The sequence below is a fragment of the Poeciliopsis prolifica genome, unplaced genomic scaffold (assembly GCF_027474105.1).
Source record: "Poeciliopsis prolifica strain line A6 unplaced genomic scaffold, Auburn_PproV2 SCAFFOLD014, whole genome shotgun sequence".
In the NCBI taxonomy this organism is placed as follows: domain Eukaryota; kingdom Metazoa; phylum Chordata; class Actinopteri; order Cyprinodontiformes; family Poeciliidae; genus Poeciliopsis; species Poeciliopsis prolifica.
Genome location: NW_026562389.1, coordinates 11,666,125 through 11,690,756, shown reverse-complemented (window position 1 = coordinate 11,690,756; position 24,632 = coordinate 11,666,125). Strand labels below are relative to the sequence as shown.

The window sequence follows — 24,632 nt, the reverse complement described above, 5'->3', positions numbered from 1 at the left end:
AGCGTCCAATCAGATCGATTGGACGCAGAAATGAATCCGATTGGCTGATGTTAGCTTGAGTCTCAGCAGAAACATGACAATGAAAAGGTTCTGGTATGTGCCTTAATCTGAATGTTCCCTGAACCGCCTGACATTTCATCTTTCGTAACGATCCCTGCTGTTTGTGTTCTGCTTTTGATCGTGACCTTGTTGTGATTTTTAATTACATTTTTTAGATTCCTTTCTCTATTGGTCTGGATCTGCAAACACATCCTCACAGGTTTCTGATCAAACCTGATGTTTATCTCCAGCTGCCAGTCAGCAGAAAACAGACTCCTGATTTTCCTCCTTTCTTTCTTCATTCCTCCGGCCGTCTGTCTGATCCGCCGGCCAGCTGGACGGATTCCAGCGGAACTTTTCCTACTGCATCCGAACGCATCATCAGACGTCCTCCTCCACCTCCCCAGGCTGGATGAAGATGACTGAAGGAGTTAAGTTCATGATGAAGGTGAAGAAATCTGGGCTTTTTGCAGCTCAGATGGAGTTAAATCATAACATCATGAAAAATCCTCCAGGTTTCCTGACCGTTTATTAGATTCCTTTCTGAAAACGATAAAAACCTTCAGAGAAACTTTCTACTGATGCAACATGAAGAACAGCTGGTGAAGGTTCTGCTCCTCTTCCTCGCTCCAGGAATCCGACCCGCTGCCAACAGAACACAAAACCAGCTCGGCTCTGTTTACGCTCCGAACAGAACCGTAGAAGGTCCATGAAGTCGGCGCCGCTGCTCAGTTACATCACTGCAGCGGCTGCCTTCATGTCTTCACTGGGAACCAGTGGATCAGTGGGAGCATCCAGGTCCTGGGTTCTGGTCTGGTTCTGGTCTGGTTCTGGTCTGGTTCTGGTCTGGTTCTGGCCTGGTTCTGGTCTGGTTCTGGTCTGGTTCTGGCCTGGTTCTGGCCTGGTTCTGGTCTGGTTCTGGTCTGGTTCTGGCCTGGTTCTGGTCTGGTTCTGGTCTGGTTCTGGTCTGGTTCAGGACTGGTTCTGGCCTGGTTCTGGTCTGGTTCTGGCCTGGTTCTGGTCTGGTTCTGGTCTGGTTCTGGTCTGGTTCTGGCCTGGTTCTGGTCTGGTTCTGGTCTGGTTCTGGTCTGGTTCTGGACTGGTTCTGGCCTGGTTCTGGTCTGGTTCTGGTCTGGTTCAGGACTGGTTCTGGTCTGGTTTCTGGTCTGGTTCTGGTCTGGTTCTGGACTGGTTCTGGCCTGGTTTCTGGTCTGGTTCTGGTCTGGTTCTGGTCTGGTTCTGGCCTGGTTCTGGTCTGGTTCTGGTCTGGTTCTGGCCTGGTTCTGGTCTGGTTCTAGTCTGGTTCTGGTCTGGTTCTGGTCTGGTTCAGGACTGGTTCTGGCCTGGTTCTGGTCTGGTTCTGGCCTGGTTCTGGTCTGGTTCTGGTCTGGTTCTGGCCTGGTTCTGGTCTGGTTCTGGTCTGGTTCTAGTCTGGTTCTGGTCTGGTTCTGGCCTGGTTCTGGTCTGGTTCTGGCCTGGTTCTGGTCTGGTTCTAGTCTGGTTCTGGTCTGGTTCTGGTCTGGTTCTGGTCTGGTTCTGGCCTGGTTCTGGCCTGGTTCTGGCCTGGTTCTGGTCTGGATCTGGTCTGGTTCTGGCCTGGTTCTGGTCTGGTTCTGGCCCAGTGTTCATGAAGGAAGCCTGACCTCCAGATGTTTAAAAACCTGAAGCTGTTGTTGTTTCATCAGGTCGATTCGCCGCCTCGCTGCTCGTTATACATTTATGTTTCTAGATGTTCTGCTTTTCTGCCACATTGTTTGATTTTTTATCATCATCTCTCATATTCAGTCTCCAGTTATTGATGAACGCCTTCAGATTGTAAAATGACATTAATCAGAAACTTCAATTACTATAAACATTTATTTGGTTGAAACTAAAGTTTCTCTGCAGCTAAATTAGTTTCCTGATGATGGTGACACATTTTTCTGAAGCTGTTGGCGGTTTGGAGCGTGCAGACTGCAGCCTGACCCGGCTTGGCCCGGATCGGGGGCCCAACAGCACAATGAGGTGAGAGCGGAGCTTCTTCTGTTCAGACGTAATGGAAGAACTGAGGTCACGCAGCTGAATGGGCCTGAGTGGGAGGCCGGCCGGTTCTGGATGCTTCGGACTCACTGGTCCACTTCAGACCAGCGGCTCTGTCTCATGTCCAGCAGCAAACTGGAGCTTGTTTCCGTTTCCTCTCTGAAACATCGTTTGTTGTGTTTCCACTGTGAATCGTGTCTTTGTGAGTCAGACAGAAACCAGGACATGAAGAGTGTCAGCCGTTTGGACCGGCGCCATCTGTTGGATAACAGCAGCTCCTCAGCTCCTCTCATTCTGCTGCAGTCTGCGCCACCATCCAGACACGTCACAGGGGAAACTTTGACTAGGACCATAAACACATCCACAAACTGCCGAAGGACGATGAAGGTCTGAGGCTGAGAGCCGTTTGGCCTGGGAGGAAGAGGAGGCTGCAGCAGAGAGACGCTGCAGCAGAGAGACGCTGCAGCAGAGAGACGCTGCAGCAGAGAGACGCTGCAGCAGAGAGACGCTGCAGCAGAGAGACGCTGCAGCAGAGAGACGCTGCAGCAGAGAGACGCTGCAGCAGAAAGACGCTGCAGCAGAAAGATGCTGCAGCAGGTTAACGCTTCCTGCTGTCGCTGAGTCTGTAGAGTTTCCATCATCTATAACAGGGATGTCCAAAGTGCGGTCAGGGGGCCATTTGTGGTCCACAGAGATGCAAATTTGGTCTCCAGAACCTCAGTGGTGTTTGATGCAAATGGAGAATTTTTATTTTTCTATTTGTAATTATGGGGGTAAAAGTTTTTTAAATAACTTTATTAAAAAGTGCATTTCTTTGTAGACTGACTCATTCCTTCTAAAAGCAGAAATTCTTCATAAACTTTGGATCCACAAGTTGATGAACTCGTCTTCATCTTCTTCTGAAAGACTTTATCTGCATCCTCTCACCTCCTTTATTTTTAGTGATTTTATCCCCATAAATTCATGTTTCATCCCAGCAGATCGGATTCAGTTTCACTGATGATCTTCATGTCTTCATGATTCGTTCTGGTCCAGGATCAGCAGACGTCCTCAGCTGAACTGGTCCAGCTCCCAGTTCAACTGTTTCATGTGCTCCACTTGGCTGGTCACCTGATTAAGCCTCCAAGCTCCGCCCCTTTCGCCAGACTGCATGTTCTCCTCTCTCTGGTTCTGTCCACAGTTTGAAACCGGGTCACAGTTCTATATGGACTTAATGCAGACAGTAACTCAAAACAACCTGATTACTAACGGTCCGGTCGTGGTCCAAAGTGCTGACCTGGATCAGTCTGGATTTATTGGACTTCAGGTTCTGGTGGGTCCATTTGTCATCAATGGTTTGATCTGATTTGCAACCATCCGCAGCCTTAATGGATTTATCCAAGTGTGAATAGCAGACTGGACTGTGACCAGTGTTCCCAGTATAGACAGAAACTATATTCATTCCTTTGGGATTTTCCCTCAAGGAAACTGTAGTATAATATAAATACATAAATGTTTTTATCGCACTTTTATTCTTTCACTTTTTGTGTATTTTAAAGAGAAATCTCTCAGTCTGAAGCGTCAGTTTATTAAGAGTTTATGTAATGAAATAAAAATAATTTAATAAAGACCAGAGTTTATGTAATATGTTTCTATGGAAAAAAGTAAAAGACAAAAATGTAGCCAATATTTTACAATCAAAGTTTATTGTCTTTACAATGAAATGTCCAAAAATAAAAGGAAATTACATTGAAATATAAAATGTACATTAAATTATGGAATCATGTTAATATGTCCTTGTAAAAGTGTGTGTCTGTTCATCGATGTTAATATAAAAACTATTTACCAGAATAATTTCTATCAAATAAAAACATTGTGCTCTTTATTCAAACTATTAAATAATCACATTAAAAGTGAGAAACTGTCTTTACTGTTTTCTTTGATGACCAAATATATAAATGTGAGAGAAACAATGTGTCCATGACAGGCAGCAACTTAAAATACTTTGTAGAACAGAACTTTGTGAAGTTCGGCCCATTTACTTGCATCATCTCACCGGATCAGATGCCACTCTCAATATGGCGGCGCTGTGACGTATCGCAGCAGCGGGCCGAGTCGCCATGAGGCGCCATGTTTGTTGGGGGAACATGGACATGTTGGGGCAGCGACCCTTCAGTGTGTGTGTGTGTGTGTGTGTGTGTGTGTGTGTGTGTGTGTGTGTGTGTTGTGTGTGTGTGTGTGTGTGTGTGTGTGTTGTGTGTGTGTGTGTGTGTGTGTGTGTGTGTGTGTGTGTGCGTCATCAGTCTGAGGACAACCCCGCTCTCCGCTGTCGTCCCTGCAGGAAGGAAGTGACGCGTGAAGAGGCGTAAACCAGACCGGCAGAGGAAGAATGGAGGGCTAAAGATAATGCAACGCTGCCCCCTGGTGGAGAAGAGAGAGAAGGAGACCTGAAACACAAACGTGATTAAACAGTGAGAGTCTGAAGAGGAAATAAAACAGAACTAAAACTGGAAGGTGAAACTGACCTTCACTTCTAACTGCATCAATAAAAACCTGTTTCTCCGTCTGCATGTGAGACTTCTACAGAAAATATTTATTGCTTTTTTCCACAGGTTTTCTTAATGAGTGTTAAAAGAAAATAATATTTTGAGTGAAATATTTACATTTCAGGAAAACAAAGTTTCTTTAATCCACCAGTGAGACGCTAAATTCAGCTCAGAAATGTTTAAAAAGTTCAACCTCATCTGCAGACATTTCCTTTGATATCAGTCTTGATTCATAACATATTTTAGATTAAATTCACCGAATCAAACTTTTTTATAAAGTTTGAGTGAAAAAAACTTATTTATCTTTGTTTTCTTTTGTTGTTCAGAAAAAACTTGATGAATTTAAACCCATTAAAATGAATCGCTGCTGTTTGGCTCAAAGAAACCAGGAGCTGCTGAATTATTATTAATATTTGTTTATTTACTGAATTATGGCAAAGAAAATTAAGAGTTAATTAAAGCCTCATTGCTTCGGTGAAATGCTGCTTCATTGAGCAGGTCGGTATCTGTTCTGATATTTACATTATTATACTGTTGAGGTTTTAAAACGATTCATAAGATTTGAATTTATGTATCTGAAAACCTTTATGCATTAATGCAGTTTGCATGTTTCCAAATGAACAAGGATCCAAAGAACCTGCAGAACTTCTCCATCATCCTGTAGATTCTTTATTGCTATTTTTATTTTCAGCTTCAGTTTGAATGGATCAATGCTGCCATGAACACTTTGAACAGATGTTTTGCAGTACCTCCGCGACACGCCTAGAGGGCGCCACCCTCACGATGAAGACCTCTGGGCTCAGACGGGTTTATTTCCCAAGAACAAGAAAACAAAAATATCATTTTATTTGATTTTTGTTTACAAGAAAGAAAAAGAAAAGAAAAGAACTTATGAAGGGAGCCGAAAAATGTTCACCGTTTGGTTGAATCCCAGAACCAGAACCAGAACCAGAACCGGGAGGAAGGGATGGAAATGTCCCTCTCTCCCTCCGTAGTTCAGGCTCCTGCAGAACTTCTCACATGTCAGAGAGTCAGAGGCTCATGTTGCCTTCCTCCTCTTCCTCCTCTTCTTCCTCCTCCTCCTCCTCTTCCTCCTCCTCCTCCTCCTCTTCCTCCTCTTCTTCCTCCTCCTCCTCCTCTTCCTCATGTTCCCTCCTCTTCCTCATCCTCCTCTTCCTCATGTTCCCTCCTCTTCCTCTTCCTCCTCCTCCTCCGGTTCGGAAACGGGATGTGATGTAAAAACACAGAAACTTTTTTTGTCTTCGGATCTGATCGGATTTTCTGGATCCGGACGGATTGTTCCGAAACAAGCCGAATCTGCTCAGATCAGGAGTTTTTCGGAAAGTCGCCGGGAGTTGAAGAGACGGATCGACTCCCCCACCATGACCCAGTGAGGGAACCCGAACCGAGCCGAACCGAACCGAGCCGGGGAGAAGCTGTGAAGCTGCTGCGTTGGACCCGGAGAGAAACAGCGGAAAACAGGTAAAAAGTTCCGAACCTCCCGAACCCGACCGGACCAGAGGGTTCTGAGATTAGATGAGGCCTTCAGGAGACCATCGGAACTCTGAGCTTTGTTCTGAACTGGACCCGCTGCTTTTCCAGGAATTATCCAGATCCGCTCCATGAACTGGGACCAAAGCTTCCCACAGCGGAGCAGAGACTGGACCGGGTCTGCCGGACCGAACCAGAACCTTTCCCAGGTTTTAATGGAAGTTAGAAACAAGCAGCAGCTGGATGGTTCTGTTGGACCTGCAGCTGATCCAGAACAGAACATCTGGATTATTAATCCGGTCCATTCATTCTGTTCTCGGTCAGCTGCAGAACTCCAGATGGTTCAGGTCGGTTCTGATGGTTCTGATCCGCTGCAGCTGGACCATCTGGACCATCTGGACCACTGAGGACCCAGACTGGGACGTTGTCATGACAACAGCGGTGCTGATCCTCCTGTTCCTGCTGGATGTTCTGCAGGAACCGGGTTCTGCAGGAACCGGGTTCTGCAGGAACCAGGTTCTGTTGTGCTGCTGGTTCTGCCTCCTGGTCGGGTCCGAGTTCTGACCCGGTGCTGGTTCTGGATGTTTTCATTGGTTTAGTTCCTCACATGTCAAATATGTCAGAAAATGTGATTTTTTTTCTTATTGTTCAAATATTAATTTTAGTTTGTCAGAGAAAATAATCAGTGAAAGTTTCGGCAGCACAGGATTCCCGTATCGGACCCGTCCGCCCTGCAGCCGGTCCAGACTCCGGGTCAAAGGTCACCGATCCTTCTGGCAGGTCATGATGTCATCTGACAGGCTTCCAGACCCGCAGCACCACAGACCCTCCACCGTGTTGAATTCCTCATGTTGGTCCTTCATGCTGGTTTTAAAGATCCCAGTAGAAAACCAGCAGGAAACTGGTTTCTACTGGGATCACCCTGACAACCAGTTGGTCTGCTGATGGAGCCCAGTGGTTGCTATGGAGACGTAGAGAACCGTCCTCCTCAGCCTTGTGAAGTGATGGAGGGGAACAGGAAGTGGAACAGGAAGTGATGGAGGGGAACAGGAAGTGGAACAGGAAGTGATGGAGGGGAACAGGAAGTGATGGAGTGAAACAGGAAGTGATGGAGGGGAACAGGAAGTGAAACAGGAAGTAATGGAGTGGAACAGGAAGTGACGGGGGGAACAGGAAGTGGAACAGGAAGTAATGGAGGGGAACAGGAAGTGGAACAGGAAGTGATGGAGGGGAACAGGAAGTGGAACAGAAAGTGCTGGAGTGGAACAGGAAGTGATGGAGTGAAACAGGAAGTGATGGAGGGGAACAGGAAGTGAAACAGGAAGTAATGGAGTGGAACAGGAAGTGACGGGGGGAACAGGAAGTGGAACAGGAAGTAATGGAGTGGAACAGAAAGTGATGGAGGGGAACAGGAAGTGGAACAAGTTTATAAAGAATTCACTTTCACTTCAGAAACTAAAAGTCAAAAAACAAAACCAATTGGACAAAACATAAATATATTATTAATAAATATAAGAAACATGTATCAATAAAAAAAAAAAAATTGGTAACACTGTTGCCTTGCAGCAAGAAGGTCCTGGGTTCGATTCCCGGCCCGGGGTCTTTCTGCACAGAGTGCATGATGGGTTCAACCCACAGAGCAAAAACACTGTGGGAGTTTGGTCAGGTTAACTGGTCTCTCCACATTCTCCCTAGTGGTGTGTGTGTGTGTGTGTGTGTGTGTGTGTGTGTGTGTGTGTGTGTGTGTGTGTGTGTGTGTGTGTGTGTGTGTGTGTGTGTGTGTGTGTGTGCGCTCTGGACTCGGTCGGGTCCTGCTGGGTTATTTGTCCTAAAGTCGTTATGAGCAACATAAACTATAATTAATCATTAATAATTATTAATAATTATCATCCTGCCAGTTTTATCGTTTAACTTTCCTCAGCTGGACGGGAAGCAGCTCAGTCTCTGGTTCCATGGTTCTGGTTCCAAACCAGAACCTGGTTCTGGTTCTGTTGGGGTTCTCTGGGTCTCCATGCTCAGGTTCCCAGGTGGCTGTGATTTACTGAGTTGTCGGATAAAATCCCTGCATGTTAAATCAGGTGCTGCACATTCTGCACATTCCTGCAGCTCTGCTTTTACACGGCGAGCGGCTCCGTGCCCATACCGGACCGGACCAGACCGGACCGGACCGGACGGCCTCCTCTGGTTTCAGCTCTCTGCTGCCGGGTCGGCCGGGTCGGGTCGCTGCCCAGAACCAACTGGAGCAGGAATCAGGCTGAATGCTCTGGTGATTCATATTTCATTATTGAATATGAATATTCATATTGTGCAGTGAAATCATGAAGTTAGAACAAGATCTGCTGTTTGGTCACAGAGTCTTTGAATAAACCGTCCATCTAATGGATTCATTCAGTTTTACTCAGCAGTTTAACTTTAATATCAGCGTTCATGTATGAATAATAATTCCTAAAACATTAAGGCTTCTGCTGCTGTTTTAAACTGGATTTCTGGTGAATCCAGGAAACAGAACCAGCACTGGGTCAGAACTCAGACCCTTACAACAGTCAAAGTTTTAGTTCTTTCATCCCAAAACGATCAATAAGGCTTCGATCCAAGTATTTATGATTTTATGATGTTGTCACAGATGGACTCATTATCTCTAAAGTCCGTTTGTTGTAGAACCTGTGATGCAGCCGATCCATCAGCGGTTCGTTGGGTTTTCAGCGTCTTTCTCCTCTGCGCTGTCGGTAAACGCTCCAGCGGATGATCGGCTCCCCGTCGCTCTCAGAGCTTCAGACGAACAGAACCAGATGTTCTGTCTGTTTTCCTCCTGATCAGAACTTCTTCCCAATCCACTCAGCTCTGCTTCTGCTCCTTCTTTCTCCTTGTGACTCCCTGGTGAAGATCCTCAGTCATTCAGTTGTTGACGGTGAAAAGGCTTCAGCAGAAAGTAACTTTACGTCTCTTGTGTCTTCCAGATGTTTTAGGGTGAAATGATACTTAATGCTTAAGTCATTTTTTAAACTTCCTAGTTTTTATTTTGCTGCTCTGCATCATTTCTCCCTTTGAAAACAAGAAAACCTGAAAACTGTTTTACTTTGTCATTTAACTCAAACATTCTCTGTTTCTCAAAAATTAAATATTTTCCATCTAAAAGCTCAAATTCATCAGAAATCTGATTTGGAAGGAAGCGTCAATACTTTTATTCAGCAGAGATATGAAGTTACAAATACAAGTAAATCATCTCTGTTATCTTTTGGTCCCGACCCAAATGAAGAACAGAACCTCTGACTTGTTTTTGGTTTCCTGGGAAATGGGTTCAAGCTGCGGTTCGTTTACGCCTCAAAGTTTCTGCTGCTCAACTTTAACTTTCATCTGAAGCTTCAGGAAGCTGCACATGAATCTTCCTCCAGCGTGTTCATGAACATCCATGAAGATGAGAATCTCTTCTGGAGGAACTGAGCGTCTGAGCGTTTCTGTTTGCCTCAGAGTTTGATAGACGGAGAATCTGTTTGTGTTTTTCTACGGAGGTTTTCTTCCTGCTCTGCTCTAACAGCTGGAGCTCCTTCTCGTCTGACAGCGTCCCACATTCAGCACATCTGGAACAAAATGTTTGCTGTTGCATAATCAGAGCAGCAGCTCCGACCCACAAACACGAAGCATCAGCAGGGCAGCGTTCACTCCGAGACACGCTGGCTTCAACTCTCCTTCCTGGACACAAAGTCAACTGGACCAGCTGAACCGCAGGAAGTTCAAGACGAGTTTATTCACCACCAGAACCTGCCTGGTTCTCATCTGTCATCATCTTCTCTGGGTTGGTTCAGTCCAGATGAACTACAAATAAAAACATGTTTGAAGAAACTCCCCAGAACCCAGTAATCTGGATCAGTTCTGGTTTCCACAGCATGGCATCCAGTCTGTTAATGGAAAGACGACATTCCTGGGGGAGGGGAAAACGTTTCGCTTTACTTAACGATGTCGTGTCAAAAATCTGTTATTTATTTGCGGCTCTAACCAGATGAACATGTGCAAATGAATCGGGACAGGAAGTGAAGCAACAGCAGAAACGTTGATGTGAATTTTCCTCAGAGACGGTGAGACAGAGAGAGAATCACGTTGACCTTTGACCTGATGCTGTTTGCTAATCCGACGCGGTGCGGGACGCGTCGCGTAGCGTTCAATGGTTTCATACTTAATGTGCTGCTTCCATGAAAAGGAGATTTAATGGTGTCTGACTCAGTTCAGGTCTTCCTTCCATCGTTAAATCTCTAGCTGCTCTCCAAACGTTCCTCCTCTGAGCTTTAAAAACCTGCAGCTAAACCTTTTTCTTCCCAGTGTCTGAGCCAAGTGAAGGAGAGATGGCTGCTCTGGATATGTTAACTTCTCTTATCCACCTCATGATGAGACTTTCTGGGTCTGGGACACTTTGGTGGAGTAGCGTTTTGACCGCTACATGCTACATGCTACATGCTAGCTGAACCCTCACAAGTCAAAGTCAGACTGAAAAGTGAAACTTTCAGCTGCTTTTCGTCACCATAACCTGCTAATATTTTGGCGAACCCAGTCGCTCGGGGTGACAGAGTGAACATCACAGTAAGAATGCTGGTCAGAAGTGGAGCAGAAGTTTTTCTGCCCATCTGAATTTTAGTTTTTGATGAGAGCAGTTGTTCTGTACTGTCACTGACTGGGTTCTTGTCAGAGCTCTTTTAAATCATTTGTTGATTGCTGGTTTGTTAGGTTTCCATAAGTCTCATGGTGTTGCATCCCATAAAGCAAACCATGTTTCAGCTGCTGTGTTCTCATCAAGAGACACTTGAAGAAGTTTGAAAGGATTAAATCTCTATGAACCTGGATGGAGTCAGCCTTTCCCCCAACGCCCCAAAATAAAAACAAAATAACTTCAACTAATTCTGTGGAAAGCAGCATCTTAACCCGATGCGTTTAAACCAACTTGGGGTTTTTAATTATGCAAACACAGTAAGAATAAATGCTCTAATACACTTTGACCTTTAACTTTTAACCTTAGGCTGCAGTTCAGGATTATTGCAAAAAGCAGAAGGCTCCAGATGAGCGAACGGTTCTGGGCGTGTTGGACCGTCTGTGGGCCTTTTGTCCGGCCGTCAGACGGATCTATGCAGGTTCTGCTGCTTCGCTCCCAGTGAACTCTGCCTCCTTCACCCCGATGAGCCGAGATCTGTGAGCGCAGCGGAGCGGAGGAACGGATTCCTGTGTGTTTGTGTGAGCCGGAGACGGCCCGGGGAAACGCAGCACAGAGAGAAATCTGGGTTGCGTTGAATGTTTGGAATGTTGAGGCTTTTGGCTTCAGTTCGTTCTGACGAAGGAGGAGGAGGAGGAGGAAGAGGAGGAAGAGGAGGGCCGGGAGGAGGAGGAAGAGAGAAACAGACAAAGGAGATAAGAAGAAGGAAAGGAGAAAAAACTCTGGAAAATGTTGAGAGGAGAGCAAACAGAGTTGCTCTCTGCCACAGCTAATTAACCAGAACCAGAGTTATTTTAGATGATTGCAGCTGCAAAACAGCTCAAGTTGATTCCATAAATCATCTGGAGCAGCTGAAAGAAACGCTTTGAACCTTGAGACGGAGCTTTAATAAATCTCCTTAGAGTGAATGTTGTTATTGAGCAGGTTTAGGTTCCTTCATTAAACTGTTTATGAATCTGAAACTGTTTGTGAGCAGAAGTTTGAGCAGCTTTTTGTCGCAGGAAGTCAAACCGTTTTGCTCTTGTTTTGGGTTGAATTGGGTTCTGGACCGGCCGAAGCCGTTGGTTCTGGTTTGTCCGGGTTCTGCTCCCAGCCAGGCCCGATTGCTGGTTTCCTGTCAGCTACCGGTGCCTGTAAGGAACATTTACAGCGAGAACCTTGTCATGTTTCATGTCTGGTTTCACTGAAGCATTTCATTTATCCAACATGTTCTGATTTTGTTCCGAGGTGAAATGAGTCCGTTTGGGTTCGAGCTGCTGATGAAGGAGCCAAACGTTCAGTAAATCATCGATTTCCTTTGTTTCTCTTTGTTTTTCTTCTTTTGTTGGCAGGAGTCATTAGATGAAAGTGTTATGGAGGTAAATGCCTGCAAATTGAGTCAGGAATGAAAATGTTACTTAATATTTTATGTAAAATCCTAAACTGTCACTTTTTAGTCACAAACGTCCAGAAGTTCAGCAAGAATAAAGAATCTGCTGTTGGCTGTTGGTTTGGGAAGTTAAGGGTTAAAACTCTGTGTTTAGGTTCCACCTCAGAACCTGCTGAGGTTCTGCTGAGGTTCTGCTGAGGTTCTGCTGTGGTTCTTCTGAGGTTCTGCTGAGGTTCTGCTGAGGTTCTGCTGAGGTTCTGGTTCTGCTGTCAGTTTGAACTGCAGGCTGTAATACCGCGCGCTGCCAGGCGCGGCGCTGTTTCCTCCCCCACAGGAACAAGCTGAGTTTCATCCTTATTATCTGTTTTACGGCTCCTAGAGGAGTTTTATTCCCGCTGTGGAAAATGTGTTTTAGATTATTTGAAAATGTTTGAAATGTTGCTCCGTATGCAGATGTTTGGTCAGTTGAACCGTCGCCTCATCTGGATCCGGTTTGTTCTCTGTGATCTGAGCTGCAGAGATGAACGTCGGTGCCAGAACATTACATAAAGCTCTTCCTCTCCTCGCTCTGCCTCGGCTCGCCTTTTCCTCTGGACCAAGTCAATAGAGTCACTTCCTGCGACCAAGACAGAAAAAAGAGATTGTTTCAGGAGCTGCAGCAGGAAACCAGCAGCTGGTTCAGTTTTGTTGAATAAGCAGCAGAATAATCTGACTGGGACCTTCCCCAACATGTTGCTGCAGGTCTAGTTGCTGTGGGACGGAGGTGAACCTGGAACCTGAGCTGCACCAGAACAGGCAGTGACTCAGTTTGACGGGTTTAAAGTTTCACAGCCAAAAGCTAAAAGGGTTTTTAGTTTTCAAGATCAGAATGTCACCATGTTAGTCAGTCATTTATAAAGTCCACAGTTTCAAACTGATTTAGTTATCAATATTAATATCTTGTTCACAAACTTAATATTAAACTCTAAACTGCATCTACAGTGAAGAGGTTCAACATTCAGCTCTGAGCTACTTAGTTTTCTAACTAAACATTTAGTTTAGAGATAAATATTTAGCTCACCATCTAAATATTTAGTTAGGCAAGAGAATCAGGTAAATAATAATTATTTGAAACTGATATTTATAAATGAGTGAATAACAAGATGAAAATACGTTATGAATCTAATTTTCTGTTGATTTTTGTAACTTTACAAACAGAAAGAACCAACTCTTGGGCGTGCTGCGGTGGCGCCGGGTTTAGCACGCCCCACGTTTGGAGGCCTCAGTGCTCGTTGCGGACGTCGCGGGTTCGAGTCCCGGGCCCGGCGACCTTTGCCGCATGTCTTCTCAGGATAATAAAAGTTAAAACATGAAATGACCTGCTGAACTTTTAAAACCGTGGAAAGTTCAGGTTTCTTCTTTGTTCTCTGGACTTTTCTTCGTTTCTTTCTGCCAGTTTTTCTTCTCCTTCCTTATCAGCTCAGCGTTCCTTCTTCCTGTCTTTGTGTCCTTCCCTCTCTCCGGCTCGTCCTGCCCCGGTTCTTCCCGCCCCGTCCAGCTGCTTTCTCTGGAGAGACGTTGGTCCCTCTGAAACCAGGACTTGGCAGCAGTCGGACCTGTGATGATAAATGAAATCTGTTTCTGCGTTGTGTAACCTCAGTGACAACATGGTGAAATCACTCAGAGAGCGTCACTAATTACGCTGGCAGTCGGTCAGAGACGTTGACCTGCAGCAGTTTGGTCCAAACCCGGGTTTGGACTCAGAACCAAATTAAAACTGTTTGGAGCTGAAAAGGAAAACTTCTCTCTAAAAAGTGAAATGGTTTCCATGAATAAAGGAAATGGATGTAAAAGCTCATGGAGGGAAATCTGCTTCAGCTGGAATCTGTTTGGAAATGGAACCAATCATCTGCCACTGAACAGTAATAATAATAATAATAATAATAATAATAATAATAATAATAATAATATCATTTATGCTGAATGGTTTTCCCTGTCCTCCTCTCAGAGATGTAGCGCGCCTGCTGGTGTGACCGTTGGACCATCATGCACCTCTTCCTGCTGCTGATCCTTCAGCTTCCAGCAGCCAGTGGACAGATCGATCCAGGTGAGCACGCCGAGGCAAGATGGCCGCCCCGACGCGCCCAAATCAAACTCCTGAGTGAAACGGCTCCATGTGTGATTGTGTGTTCAGAACATTGTCGCTATGCGTTGGGCATGGAGGACGGACGGATCCCCGACGAGGACCTGACGGCGTCCAGCCGGTGGTACGAGACCACCGGGCCGCAGTACGCCAGGTCAGCCGCCTGCTGCAGACACTGGAGGGAATGTTGGGAAATCATTTCTAATGTCACTTTTTTATGCCCCATTGAAGGAAATGTAATAAACCCAAACACAAAAATGAAATGATGTTTCTGGGAGAAACTATTTTACTTTGAAGGGCTGTGTTTGGGTTGTAAAGGTGATGCAGAGGTCAGCGACCTTTACTGCTGTGAATACAATGTGGCAGCACGGCGGAGGTTCCGGGTTCGAATCCCAGCCTGGGTCTTTCTGCAGGCGTTTCAAATGAAACCTTCAGATTTTTTACCGGCATGTTTGACTTGCAGGCTGAACTCTGAGGACGGAGACGGCGCCTGGTGTCCTGAAGGACAGCTGGAGCCTTCAGACTCCCAGTACCTGCAGGTAGGTTTCAAAAAGGTCAAAGGTTAAAATCGGTCTGCATGGGGAGACGGTGAGTCTGGAGTGATGTTGGATCTGATGCTCTGCTGCAGATCGACCTGCGCAGACTCACCTTCCTGACGCTGTTCGGGACTCAGGGCCGGTACGCCAGAGGTCTGGGGAAGGAGTTCGCCGCGGCGTACCGCCTGAACTACAGCCGAGACGGACAGCTGTGGAAGTCCTGGAAGAACCGGCAGGGAAAGGCGGTGAGAGACCCGAATGAGACAGAACAGCTGGGGGGGGGGAGAGGGGTGACATGGAGCTGGAGGTTATGGAGGAACCAGTTCAGTTATGGAGGAACCAGTTCAGTTATGGAGGAACCAGTTCAGTTATGGAGGAACCAGTTCAGTTATGGAGGAACCGGTTCAGTTATGGAGGAACCGGTTCAGTTATGGAGGAACTGGTTCAGTTATGGAGGAACCAGTTCAGTTATGGAGGAACTGGTTCAGTTATGGAGGAACCAGTTCAGTTATGGAGGAACCAGTTCAGTTATGGAGGAACTGGTTCAGTTATGGAGGAACCAGTTCAGTTATGGAGGAACTGGTTCAGTTATGGAGGAACCAGTTCAGTTATGGAGGAACTGGTTCAGTTATGGAGGAACTGGTTCAGTTATGGAGGAACCAGTTCAGTTATGGAGGAACTTCAGTTATGGAGGAACCAGTTCAGTTATGGAGGAACTGGTTCAGTTATGGAGGAACTGGTTCAGTTATGGAGGAACCAGTTCAGTTATGGAGGAACTGGTTCAGTTATGGAGGAACTGGTTCAGTTATGGAGGAACCAGTTCAGTTATGGAGGAACTGGTTCAGTTATGGAGGAACCAGTTCAGTTATGTTTCCTTTGTTTTCCCACTCAGGTCCTGGAAGGAAACAAAAACACTTACGGCATTTTCTCCAACGACCTGAAGCCTCCGATCATCGCGCGCTACGTCCGCGTCATCCCCGTCACCAGGCTGTCCACCACCGTGTGCATGAGGGTGGAGCTGTACGGCTGTCCCTGGGAGGGTGCGCCACACGCTGGACAGAGAGCAGGTTTACATTTTGATGATGACGCAGCACGAAGCAGAACCGTTCTGGTTTCTCCCTGCTGTCTGCAGACGGGCTGCTCTCCTACAGCGCTCCGGAGGGTCAGCTCATGATGTCGCCCGGTAACCCGTCAGTAATCAGCCTCAACGACTCCACGTACGACGGCGTCCACGAGAAAAGGTCGGGGTCGGTAAACACCAGCTGGTCCGGTTCCCCGGTTCCCCCTGACCGACGGCGTCTCTCCTAACAGGAAGCTGTTCGGAGGCCTGGGTCAGCTGACGGACGGCGTGACGGGCCGCGACGACTTCCTGGCCATCCGCCAGTACAACGTGTGGCAGGGATACGACTACCTGGGCTGGAGGAACGACACGCCGGGGACTCAGGGATACGTGGAGATGGAGTTTGTGTTCGACAGGCTGAGGAACTTCACCTCCATGAAGGTCAGCAGCTCAGATATCCTCTCATTTCAGAGACGTTAAAACATCCTGAAAGTTCACAGTTCATGAAGAAAATCATCCAAAACATTCAAATATCAGACCAAACTAACCAGAGAAAACTCAGAAAGTCATCCGAACCACCGTGGCCCCGGGTCAAAGGTCATTCTCTCCCTCTTAACTCATGAATTAACTGGCATTAACCACTTTTTCTGGTTCCGTTTAATTAACCAGACTCAGGCCTGGTCACTGCCAGACCTGCAGAAAGTCCCTGACCCGGATCAGAGTGGAGACGTCACAGAGACTGCAGAACCTCCAGGGACAAACACGGTCCAAACACAGTCCAAACATGGGTCCAAACATGGTCCAAACATCAGAACCTACAGGGACAAGCACGGTCCACAAACGGTCCAAACATGGGTCCAAACACCGTCCAAGCATCAGAACCTACAGGGACAAGCACGGTCCAAATACGGTTCAAACACGGTCCAAACACGGTCCAAACACGGTCCAAACACGGTCCAAAAACGGTCCAAACATCAGAACCTACAGGGACAAGCACGGTCCAAACACGGTGCAAGCACGGTTCAAACACGGTCCAAACACGGTCCAAACACGGTCCAAACACGGTCCAAACACGGTCCAAACATGGTCCAAACATGGTTCAAACACGGTCCAAAAATGGTCCAAACATCAGAACCTACAGGGACAAGCACGGTCCAAGCATGAGTCCAAACATGGAGGAGTGGAGAACCTCCATGTTTGATTCTTATTTGTCCAAAAAGCAGCCAAAAACAATCTAACGGTTTTTGAACGTGAACAGTTTGTCTTGAAGCAGATATTTGTTTTGGACCCGTTTGTCCCCTGAAGTCTCCTCTGTCTTTCTGTCCAACTCTTCCACTTGTTTCGTGATGCAGGTTCACAGTAACAACATGTACACTCGCGGCGTGAAGATCTTCTCCTCCGTGTCCTGCTGGTTCAAGCCGTCGCTCGGCTGGGATCCGGATCCCGTTTCCTTCGCCACCATTCTGGACGACAGGAACCCGAGCGCCCGTTACGTCACGGTGCCGCTGAGCCGCCGCGCCGCCAGGTCGCTCCGCTGCCGCTTCTACTACGCTGACGTCTGGATGATGTTCAGTGAGATCTCATTTCAGTCAGGTAGAGAGTGCAGCTGTCGGAGTTCCTCAGGGCCGAGTGTTCGGTCCTCTTTGTGCAGATTGGAAAGCATTAAAAATGACCATGTTTTTGTCTACTAGAAGATATCATACTGCCAACACAGCAGCCACCGATCGGGACATCTGTTCCAGGAGGCCATAGGGTCATCACCATGACAACCGCACCAAAGACCGATAACACAGGTGAAGCGCCATGTTCCTTCAGACGGTTTAGTTTCCTGCAGAAGCCTCCATGTTTTCTCCTGATCTCCTCAGCAGCCGCTCCGTCCGCCAGCAGCAGCTCAGACCAAGGAAACACGCCCGTTCTGATTGGCTGCCTGGTGACCATCATCCTCCTGCTGGTCATCATCATCTTCCTCATCCTCTGGTGCCAGTGTGTCTGCAAGGTGCTGGAGAAGGTGCAAATATTAAAACAACATATTCAGTAGATCTCAGTCAGAATCAGTCAGAATTCAGATCCTGTGAAATGAAAAGTAAAAGTTTCTGTTTTCTGAGCCAGGCGCCTCGTCAGATCCTGGATGAGGAGGTGACGGTCCGCCTGTCGTCCTGCAGCGACACCATAATCCTGCAGACGCCGCCGGTGCCGCCGCGGTCCCGGCATCCTCCTGCAGGTAGCGTCGTCGCTGTGAAGCCGCAATGGCTCACCTGTTCAGATCCTCTGATTCACTATTGTCCCAACAAACATTCAGATTTATGTTCTGGTGAGGCAGAGCAGGCGGCTGCATCATGTTTTCTCACAGAAAAACAGAAGTTTCTTTCCCAGAAAAAACTTGTGAGGAGATGAAATGAGACATAATTCATTTAAAGGTCATCAGAGGAAACGTCTAGAGCTCAGATGGAGGAAACATTTGTCAGCAGAAGGCCAACAACACGCAGCCTGTCAGGGCAAATGGTTTTCCAGCTGCCGCCTCAACTCTTCCAGCACAAAGAGCAACACGTCTGTCAGAACCGAAGCCCGACCCGGACTCAGGCTTTCTGCATCTGGTGATTCAGGAAGTGATTCCAGTTTCAACCACAGGAAGTTGTGTCGGCTGCAGGGTGGAAACCAGGTTGGGCCTCAGGTGGGACCAGTGACATCGCTCTGAAATCCCACTGAGCTTCTAGAATCTGGATTCAGCATCGAGGCCGATGGCGACCCTGGACACGACTGGATGTTCAGTGTTTCTGATTTACATCCACAGATGATAAAACAGACAGACGATGAGCAACGCTAACTAAACAGTTAGCAATGCTAACTAAACAGTTAGCATCTCTAACTAAACAGTTAGTTAGTTATTCAGAAACAATAGCTCTGCTAACATTAAAGAGCTACATCAACATGGTATTTAGCAGAAGCTAACACTCAAATGCAAACATGTTGATCACATGTCACAACATATTTTATCGCCCCCAGCAGTTCAGATTTGTTATTGCGCCTCAGGAACAGAACCTCGTGGTTTTGGTCGGATTGTTGTTGAGTTTTTATAACTCTGCTGATTTTGACCGCAGCAGAGCGTCGGTCAGGAAGAACATCAGTGGATTTTAAACTGTTTGCAGTAAATCGATTTATTCTGGGTTTGGATGAAACGTCATTAGTTGCACCGTAACTCAGGTGGAGAGCAGGACAGGAACTGCTGTGGTCACCCTCTTCAAAATAAGAGCATGAACTTCTTGTTAACAGTCGATTTCAAGCCTTTATGTTCTCATGTTGTGTTTTTGTGCCCAGGTCCCACCAACACTGACCCCCACTATGAGAGGGTCTTCCTGCTGGACCCCCAGTACCAGAACCCGGCCGTCCTGAGGAACAAGCTGCCGGAGCTGTCGCAGAGCGCCGAGGCTTCAGGTACCGGATCTCATCCAGATCAGAACCGACCCAAAATGAATCCTCTCCATCTGGCAGAACCAGAACTTTTCTGGTTCTGTAACTGGATCCCAGCCGGATGGTGATGGGATTTCTCTGTCCTCTGATGTTTTTCTGGTTTTTGGAAACACAATGAATTTATAATTAGACTCATTAAAATAGTTTGTTTTCAAATGAAGGTTTGAATTTACTCTTCATACCAGTAAAACTTTGAGTAATGTCCCTTTAATACTCCAGAGTGCAGAGAGGACAGATTACTCTTTTCCTCGCTTTTATAAATTAATAAATAGATTTTTTAATTTATCATCTCTGGTTTATTTTTGTGATCCTTTCTGATGTTATTTGCATGTTTTAAGTTTTGCTGCCAGATCTGAAGGCTTTTCTGGAAATGTCTCTGCTCCACTTTGCCCCCTGGTGGCCGTTAACAGCGCCTCGCCTCCCAGCAGGGGAGCATTTGGACCTCCGTCATGTCCTCAGTCTCTGTCGGTTCTGTCTTTTCTTCTGCTCTGGGTCTTCTGCATGCTCATTCTCCTCTCCTCCTCCAGCTCTGCCTCTTTCCGTGTCTCCTCTTCCTCAGCGCTCTTCCTCGGTAACCTCTCTGTGACCTGCTGCTGCTGACTTCCTGTCGCCAGACGTCAGGATGGCTTGGTGGTCAGAGATGAAAGGTGTGACGACTTGAGACGTTTTACAGAAAATCAGGTGGAAGAGCGAAGATTTAACAGTCTAGAAAATCAACTGAAAGTTAAACAACTGAAAACAAAATGACAGAAGATATGAAAATATTTTGGGATATTCTGGAGTTCTGGGTGTCAGTAGTACAGAAACAACAACTTTAATATAAAAGTATTAATATGTTGTACATTAGATTAACCATTTATCATCTTGTTACAACAGATTAATTATTAGAATATAATTTAATAAATGAATATATCTAGATAATAATACTGCAACCTCTGTATTAATATCATATTAACTGAAAAGTGATTAACTGGTTTTTACATTAATATTTATTTCTCTCTCCCCTTTATTGAAGCATTAGATACTATTACAGAGTAATATTACATAATATTACTCTGTAAAAAACATTCATCTATAATTGAGTCATAATTAATGTTTACTACATGTATCTTTTTTTTCCAACAAATTTCAGGTTCCTATTTTATTGGTGTTTGTTTTATTATGTATGTTAAAAATATATAATTTATTTAAAATGATCAACTTCACTGTTGATCATTTGGTGTCACATAATTATTAGATCTTCTGATTTTCATCACTACAGTCACATTATTTCTTTATGGCTTTTTTCTCCTCAGTTCTGTTCATTCATAAAAACATCATATTGTAACTTTTCCTTCCTGTACTATTTAATTCCTCCATCTTTGCATCGAGCTGCTGCTGGTCTTCCAGCGATGATGATGATGATGATGATGATGATGATGATGATGATGATGATGATGATGATGATGATGATGATGATGATGATGATGATGAAGGCTGTGTCTCTGACAGCCTGCGGCGGCGGCTACGCCGAGCCGGACGTCACCCAGTGCACGCCTCACCAGTCCTTCAACAGCAACGCGCCGCACTACGCCGAGACGGACATCGTGCGGCTGCAGGGCGTCACCGGCAGCAACATGTACGCCGTCCCCGCCCTGACCGTCGACTCCCTCACCAGGAAGGACATCTCGGCCGCAGAGTTCCCGCGCCACCAGCTCATCTTCAGGGAGAAGCTGGGAGAGGGCCAGTTCGGAGAGGTGAAGCTCTGCTTCCCAGCTCAGATCTTACTGATGATGTCATCAGAATGTTTTGTGCCGGTCCGACCCGGCTGCACTGACCAAATGAACAGAATCAGAACCTCCTCCTCTCTGCAGGTCCACCTCTGTGAGGCCGAGGGACTCCCAGAATTCCTTGGGGAAGGCTCGCCGCTTCCCGACAGAGACGGACGCTCGGTCCTGGTGGCGGTGAAGCAGCTGAGGGCCGACGCCACGAGTCAGGCCAGGTACGCAGAGAGACGGGCCGGGTCAGAGGTCAGAGGTCAAACCCTGACCTGCACTGCATCGATGCAGAAATTCAGACCAGAACTGGAAACGAAGAAACGATGACAATTTTCAGAAACTGACGTTTTTTTTCTATTCATGTGATTTAATTTTCTGATCCACTGAGAGCCATTAATCATCAATATTATCAATAATTTATAATAAAATATATCAGTTTTCCTGAAGCCTTTCAGTAAAAATCTCATTTATTGGCATTTTTCTAACTGGTTTCCAGTCGGTGCTGCAGCTGGAACCAGACAGAGAGTTGAGTTTGTAGAGCTGAGTCTCAGGTTGTGACGTTCACTGAAGACGTGTCCTCTGTCCTTCCTATGTCCTCTGTCCTCTGTCCTTCCTCTGTCCTTCCTATGTCCTCTGTCCTTCCTATGTCCTTTCTCTCTCTGTCCTCCAGGAACGACTTCCTGAAGGAAATCAAGATCATGTCCCGGCTGGACGACCCGAACATCATCCGGCTGCTGTGTGTGTGTGTCGTCCGACCCGCTGTGCATGGTGACCGAGTACATGGAGAACGGAGACCTGAACATGTTCCTGTGTCAGCGCGAGATCGAGAGCACGCTGACGCACGCCAACAACATTCCCTCCGTCAGGTGCTGCGCCGCATCGCGTGAAAACGATATGTGATGATGTCATAAAACCTGCTTCAAGTGGACGAAACATCGTCCTCCTCTCCTCTGACTCCGCCTCCTCTGACTCCGCCCCCTCTGACCCCGCCCCTCCTCTCCTCCTCTGACTCCGCCTCCTCTAACCCCGCCCCCTCTGACTCCGCCTCCTATGACCCCGCCCCTCCTCTCCTCCTCTAACACCGCCTCCTCTGACTCCGCCTCCTCTGACTCCGCCTCCTCTAAACCCGCCCCCTCTGACTCCGCCCCCTCTGACTCCGCCTCCTCTGACTCCGCCTCCTCTAACCTCGCCCCCTCTGACTCCGCCTCCTCTGACTCCGCCCCATCCTCCCCTCTGACTCCGCCTCCTCTGACTACGCCTCCTCTGACTCCCCCCCTCCTCTCCTCCTCTGACTCCGCCTCCTCTGACTCCGCCCCCTCCTCTCCTCTGACTCCGCCTCCTCTAACCCCGCCCCCTCTGACTCCGCCTCCTCTGACTACGCCTCCTCTGACTCCGCCCCTGCAGCCTGTCGGACCTCCTCCACATGGCCGTCCAGATCTCCTCTGGGATGAAGTACCTGGCGTCTCTGAACTTCGTCCATCGTGATCTGGCCACCAGGAACTGCCTGCTGGACCGCCGCCTCACCATCAAGATCGCCGACTTCGGGATGAGCAGGAACCTGTACAGCAGCGACTACTACCGGATCCAGGGCCGGGCCGTGCTGCCCATCCGCTGGATGGCCTGGGAGAGCATCCTGCTGGTGAGGGATTAATCCCAACAGGCCTCAGATTAAACGAGCGGATTGAACATCCTGCTGCCTCCTGCAGGGGAAGTTCACCACGGCGAGCGACGTGTGGGCCTTCGGCGTGACGCTGTGGGAAATCTTCACTCTGTGTAAGGAGCAGCCGTACAGCCTGCTGTCCGACGAACAGGTCATCGAGAACTCGGGCGAGTTCTTCCGGAACCAGGGCCGACAGGTGAGACGGGTCCATCAGAACCAGGCTGGGAGTTCTGGTCTGTTCAGGCTGTGTTATCAACTTTGACCACAAGGGGGAGCTGCTGTCATTTTGCTGAACTTTTATTGTGATTTGTGTTTTTCACTCGGATGAAGGTTACTATTTAATGAGTTAATCTAAAGTTCATCTTATTGATGGACTCAATTAATTGATAAACACCAATTTTCTGAAAATCTTGATTTTTCTCTTGTATTAAGAGGCTTGATGTGAAATAAAAAACATTCACTGCAAGGTTTATTTATCAGCTGTATCAATAGAAGATTGTGATTTTTATACATTGTTAATCTTAATTAAAATTTAAAATTACAAAACATACTGAAACAGTAATCCAGGAATAGAAAAATAAAAAATGTTATATTTCTGAACAGAAATGCATTTCTGCTCTGTGATTCTTCCGCCATCTTTATTTCTCTCTCAGCTACCAGCTGGCTAGAGGTGGCGCCCCCTGCAGGATGACAGCATGCCTAAATGATTTTAGTTGGTTGATTGGAAATACTTTGTATCTAAAGCCATTAATTGGTCCAACAGAACCAAAGTCCGTTTCATCAGGAACCCCAGCCTGATGCTGTGTTGCATGGAGACTGATTGCTGTTCTCTGTCCTCCAGATCTTCCTGTACGCCCCGCCTCTCTGCCCGCCGTCTCTCTTTGAGCTGATGATGCGCTGCTGGAGCCGCAACATCACGGACCGACCCACGTTCGAGGGACTTTACCAAGCCCTGAGGCCCCACGTCAACCAGTGATCCACCGGGCCCCGCCGGGTCCAGCTGGGCCCCGCCGGGTCCAGCTGGGCCCGCTGGGACTCCTGCATGGTGAACATGAACATGCTGGACCAGAACTGCCCGGCTGCAGCAGCGTCCCGGCGGCTGCAGCAGCGTCCCGGCTGCTGAGGTCCGATCTGAGAGGAGGGAGAACCTCGTCGTCCCTTTAGGAACCAGATGAACTTTTATGGTCTTTCTGTGCCAGATGTCCTGAAACCTGATTTCCTTCCTGTCTTTGGTTCCGTTGGACCCGGAAGCCTTCGGCCTCTGCTGGTTCTGTCTGCCTGGTTCTGGTCGTTGTAAAGCACTGTGTCTGTCTCAGTTATTCGTGTTCGTAGATAATAACCACACTGGAGCTAAAGTCAAAGTGTAGCGTCGACTTCTTGTTGTTTTATTGTTTTCATGTTTTGACTTTTGTTTGTCGTTTACACAGAAGAGAGTCGAGTTCAAACTTCAAACTTCCCAGAAAAATGTTTTTGTTTCTCTGCAGAAAATGAAACTCATGATGTTTATTACATTTCAAAGCTTTATTTCTTGTCACTTTGACTTGGAGAAAATAAAAGCCAACATTTTTATCATATTCTAAGTTAAATATTGAAACTTATGTCGAGTTTCAAACTTATTCATTTGCATGTTTCCAATAATTGAAGCTTCATGAAGAACTAAATCAAAAAGTTACAATTTGCTAAAAGTCCTTCAGTTTCTGATGTCCAACAACACCCACAGAAAGTTAGGTGGAAGAAAAAAGTGTGGTTGGAAACGGCGCAAAAGCAACAAGAATAACTGAGTCTGGGAGAACCAGAACCGGACTGAGGAGAACCAGAACCGGACTGAAGAGAACCAGAACCGGACTGAAGAGAACCAGAACCGGACTGAAGAGAACCAGAACCGGACTG

The 24,632-nt window shown here is 47.0% G+C and overlaps 1 protein-coding gene across 1 annotated transcript; it reads left to right on the top strand.

Annotated features, from left to right (window-relative positions):
- Nucleotides 1-5,722: 5,722 nt before the first annotated feature.
- On the top strand, nucleotides 5,723-24,316 carry ddr2l (discoidin domain receptor family, member 2, like). Its single transcript, XM_055039450.1, is given in 20 exon segments — nucleotides 5,723-6,065; nucleotides 14,127-14,225; nucleotides 14,313-14,415; nucleotides 14,725-14,800; nucleotides 14,890-15,042; nucleotides 15,690-15,837; nucleotides 15,930-16,038; nucleotides 16,109-16,298; nucleotides 17,210-17,450; nucleotides 17,549-17,650; nucleotides 17,723-17,865; nucleotides 17,967-18,078; nucleotides 19,173-19,289; nucleotides 20,817-21,061; nucleotides 21,179-21,306; nucleotides 21,753-21,818; nucleotides 21,820-21,948; nucleotides 22,487-22,721; nucleotides 22,789-22,938; nucleotides 23,584-24,316. Coding segments are annotated over 19 exon segments (2,643 nt in total). The 5' UTR covers nucleotides 5,723-6,065; nucleotides 14,127-14,164; the 3' UTR covers nucleotides 23,719-24,316.
- The last annotated feature ends 316 nt before the right edge of the window (nucleotides 24,317-24,632 follow it).